This window comes from Chaetura pelagica, unplaced genomic scaffold (genome assembly GCF_000747805.2).
Source record: "Chaetura pelagica isolate M959 unplaced genomic scaffold, ChaPel_1.0 scaffold275, whole genome shotgun sequence".
Lineage (NCBI taxonomy): Eukaryota > Metazoa > Chordata > Aves > Apodiformes > Apodidae > Chaetura > Chaetura pelagica.
The window spans coordinates 6,750,195-6,754,935 of NW_009953486.1; the positions used below are offsets into that span (position 1 = coordinate 6,750,195).

A 4,741-nucleotide genomic window follows, 5' to 3' on the forward strand; every position below is an offset into this window, starting at 1 on the left:
CGGCGCGCCCCCCCCCCGCCGGTTCCGGCTGCGTCAGGCGCCAAGATGGCGGCGGGCGGCGGTGTGGAGAAGGTGTCGGTGCTGCTCCCCACGTACAACGAGCGGGAGAACCTGCCCCTCGTCGTCTGGCTGCTGGTCCGCACCTTCCAGGAGAGGTACCGGCCCGGGCTGCGGGCGCTGCAGGGCCCCTGAGTGGGCCCGGGGTTGAGCTCCGTCCCTCCCTTCGCTGTCAGAGCGGCAGGGACAGAGGGGGGGACACTGGGACTGGCGTTTGGTCATTTAAACATCATTCTCGTTGCAGTGGAAACAATTTTGAAATTATCATCATAGATGATGGAAGCCCGGATGGGACGCAGGAAGTTGCTGAACAATTGGCAAAGATATACGGACCTGATAAAATAGTGAGTTGTGTGTTTTGTATTATTTGTTCTATGGGAAGGTATCTTAGAGAACTGGAACAGACTCCCTGGATCCTGCACTTTCTTACATCCTCAAGCAAGTTATTTGGCTTTTCCCACAGCACTTCAGACAGATGTGAAGTGCCCGTGGTCCTGCAGCGTTAGGAGCAAACGTGCAGAATCATGAAAAGGCATTTGCAAAATGTTTTCAAGACTTAGATTGTTGAAATAGTGACCTCACGAGTACTGAATAGTGGCTGTGCATGTGCTTGGTGCGTGCCTGAGGGGGAGATGAGGTTTGGATAAGCTTTAATTTCATTTTATGTGACTGCAGGAATAGGGAAATTGGAAAGATGAAAGCTAGTCTGGTCTTTTGATTTATTTTTAATTTGTCTGCTCGCATTCCTGAATAACAGGACTATTTTTTCTTCTGTATTACCATATAACCACCAATTACATGCAGTGAAATACTGTCATTTGTTGAGTCTTTATGGGTCATTAAAGCAACTTTTTTTTTTTTTTTTGTGGGGGAAGTTTTATCATAGAAGAGGGTAAAAACTCAATGCTCAGGTTGAGTACTGAATAGTGGCTGTGCATGTGCTTGGTGCGTGCCTGAGGGGGAGATGAGGTTTGGATAAGCTTTAATTTCATTTTATGTGACTGCAGGAATAGGGAAATTGGAAAGATGAAAGCTAGTCTGGTCTTTTGATTTATTTTTAATTTGTCTGCTCGCATTCCTGAATAACAGGACTATTTTTTCTTCTGTATTACCATATAACCACCAATTACATGCAGTGAAATACTGTCATTTGTTGAGTCTTTATGGGTCATTAAAGCAACTTTTTTTTTTTTTTTTGTGGTGGAAGTTTTATCATAGAAGAGTGTAAAAACTCAATGCTCAGTTTGACAGCTCTGTGCTGTAAGCAGTGTCAGACCCTTCCACTGTAAGGTTTTTAAAAGTATTTTTTAATTAAGTAATAGAGTAATAGAGATTACTCTAAGAACCATGTATATAGGACATTTTAGAGTATTTTTTTCTCTATACTGGCAATAGAGAAGTTCAAAGTAGTTAGCCAGCCTTTCCTCACTGCTTAGGAGTTTAATTTCAAAGTCTTAACTTGTGGGCCAACCTCTGCAGCAGGGTTGAGTCCAGCACACCTGAGTGGAATTTCTTGGAGGCACCACTGTCAGCTCACACTGATATTACTGCAGTGTAAATCAGCTGCCATTTTTCATTAAGTGAATTGTCATTGTTTCCTGATAATTTTGTTTTTCTCTTGAGCAAAGTCATTGTTCTAATTTGTACTCTGGAGTTGTCCAAATAACCCTGTGGGGCTTCTGACTTACTGTGCTATGGATACTGGACATGGGATGTAGTTAATGAGAGGCCAACGTAGTCAAGGAAGTAGATGAGGAATCAAAGGGATTTTTGTGATTAATGTTCACATTTGACTATTTAATAAAGAAAAAAGAAAAAACAGAAACCAAAATAACACATTAGCAGAAGCAGTAGTGGTTGCTCACTCTTTCTTATCCATGTTCTTCTCTGTGTCATGTTGCTTATGGCCTCTCAGATAATACATGAAAATTAGCCAAGATTTAAAAGTGAGATTTAAAATTTGTTTCTGAAATATATTCAGATGACTGATTAAACATCTACCCTCTGCTCCCCAAATGCTGACTTAGATCAACAGCACTCTAGAAAAGAGCTGAAAGCTAAATTACTGTCATGATGATTTTAGAATCCTCTTTCGTTAGTAGTGGTGCCCCCTTCTTCATACTGCCCTGCAGGAGCTGAGGACACTTGGCCCAGGTTTAAAGCTTGGTCACTCCTATCCTGAAAGATTTATAGTATATTGTCCTATGGTTGTTATTCATGGGTTACATCTGTCTGCACATGAATACCTGGACACTTATATTCAGTAGCAAAAGGATGCTAAATCACTTTGGGAAACTTGCTAAAATATTTGCTGTTACTGTTTGTCATTCCCTAAAAGTAATGGTACTGGGGAGGCTAGTCAGATTTGTAATTGTATTTCAGAGAGTGGAATCTGAGGAAATCCATTGGTTACTAAGATGGTCCTTTTAATTTTGCTTTGCTTTTTTAACTGCAGAACTACTAAGTAAGGCTTAGAAGGGGTTTGTTTTTAAATAAGACCTGATCAAATACTTGTTTAATATAATGGTTGTTGTTTCTGTATTTTGTTGGATATATTTCTTTTTATATGTTATCTAGATTTCTAAAAATGAGAAGTACATTTTAAAATGTTTTATACCTTGAAAATAGCAAATTTTAAGGTGTCACTAGAATTAATTTAAAACTGTACTTCAAGTAATACATGTATATTTTAATATATCCTACAGCTCCTAAGACCCAGAGCAAGAAAGTTGGGCCTTGGTAAGTCCTTTAATAATTCTCATTAGTACTGCAAAAAAAAAATAAAAAAAAAATCTGCTGTATTCTTTGATTTAAGTGTATGAAGATCCAGAAAGAATCATAGTAAACCCCAAGAGCAGAAATCTATTATTTCATCAAGTTTTTTTAAGCAAGCCAGCCTAAAAACCACACACATAAAAATCACAAAAAAGAGTATTATTTCTAACAAGTTCCCCGCAATCTCCAACCTGAAAACAATGTTCACTACAACTCTGTACAGCTGTGTTTTCCTGTTAACATCCTGCTGCTTCTCCCCCTCCCCTCCTGCACTCCCTGGTCACAGAATGAGGGCTCTACATTGAGAAACAATGTAATGTTTTACAAGAAATGTTGCTGCATTCGTGTGTGACCTGCTGATCCAGAGGGGACAGTGGTGCTTCCTGTGCAGACTACATATGTGCAGGATGCTTCAAAAATGGGACTATAGTTTGTGTGATCTCCAGAGAAGGCTGGGATGTTTTTCTGACATGTATTTGGACAAAGCTCTTCACAGTTAAACCCATTTCAGTGTGAATTATTACTCCGATTTAATAAAAAAATATGTATCTGACAGATGTCGCACTCTCCATCTACTAAATATTGCCTCACCTATTAATCAACATGTGAACTGAAGGCTTTACAGTACATTGCAAAAGTTACAGGTATTGCAGAAATCTCACTCATGTGGGAGCCCATCTTGTGCTGTTGAGATTGATCATTAAAATTAGCATGGAATAATGCAGGACTGTAGTTTTATAGCTCTGATGTCATATTCCACAGAATATGCAAATTGAGGTTGTCATTATTTGCTTTTTAAAAAAGCAGACACTCTAGGAAGTAATAAATTACATTTAAACTGTCATAAAATAGAGATTTCCGTTAAGATTCGTGTCATATCCTTATCTCTATTCTCATGTAATAGGAATGGAGGAAATGCTAAAATGCAATACCTTGTTTAGTTTATTGTTAATCAGTATCTGCATTTCTTGCTAAATGTCTTGGCAACCCTCACCTCCATGTGATGGTAAAGCATTTGATGTGCCCTATGTACTGAGTACAGCAGCTCAGTAATTTTTCCAGTGATAATGAATTATCTATTTACATCACCTTTTTATACCTTTTTTACATCTCCTATATCTAAGAAACTCAAAACACTTATGTATCTGTATTTTAATGCTTTCTTTTAATCCACGTGACCAGTATTACTGATTAAAACTGCCTGAATTTAAATTTTTCATGTACCATGTCTACTACTCAGTCACAGTACACAGATCTGTGACACTCCTACTGTGTAACTTTGCAAACAAATGGAAAATAAAGGAAAGATAAGTTGTTCATTAACTAGGAGTTTAGTTTTCAGTGAGAGTGCCTGCTGAGGACATCAACTGAGAGTGTTTTGTTTTCAGTTTTATCTATTCTTTATGATGTTGCCAGAAAGATTTAAGAGTCATTTGGCTCAGTGAAGAATATAGGCCAGTTTTTAATCTCTGTTGTTCTCTCCTTGGAAGCAGTGCTATCTTGGAATGATATGACTCAGATCAGAAATTTGCATTGTTGAGGAAAACAGTAACAGCAGGACTTTTTTCAGCTCTTATCAAGATGGCTACACCAGTTCATACAGGATGAATAAAATGCAACAAAATCTATAGTAAGACAAAAAAGACACTCTAGAGATTAGATATCAATATAATTCATGGTGTCATGGAGAACAAACCAAAATCTGTACACTTTTAGCAAGCCCTTAGTCTGGAAAGTAGGATTATTTTGTTGCCTGTGTCTTATTCCAGCTTTCTGTGGCTTATAAGGGCCTAAGGCACTTCTGGAAATGCTATTTCAAAGCGTGTCCCACTTATCAAGTCATGTTTCTCAGTATTTCTAGTGCAGCAGGGTTTGCCAGGGTTTATATTTCTAAAATCTAATGCAGAAA

At 38.4% G+C, this 4,741-nt stretch overlaps 1 protein-coding gene across 1 annotated transcript in view; it reads left to right on the forward strand.

The window, feature by feature from the left end:
• Nucleotides 1–42: 42 nt before the first annotated feature.
• The window catches only part of DPM1 (dolichyl-phosphate mannosyltransferase polypeptide 1, catalytic subunit), an 11,500-nt gene continuing 6,801 nt past the window's right edge, over nt 43–4,741 (forward strand). Inside the window, exons 1-3 of the mRNA XM_009998657.1 lie at nt 43–155; nt 302–401; nt 2,763–2,796. Of these exons, the coding sequence (XP_009996959.1) occupies nt 46–155; nt 302–401; nt 2,763–2,796 (244 nt within the window). The 5' untranslated portion in view covers nt 43–45. The remainder of the gene's footprint in view (nt 156–301; nt 402–2,762; nt 2,797–4,741) is intronic.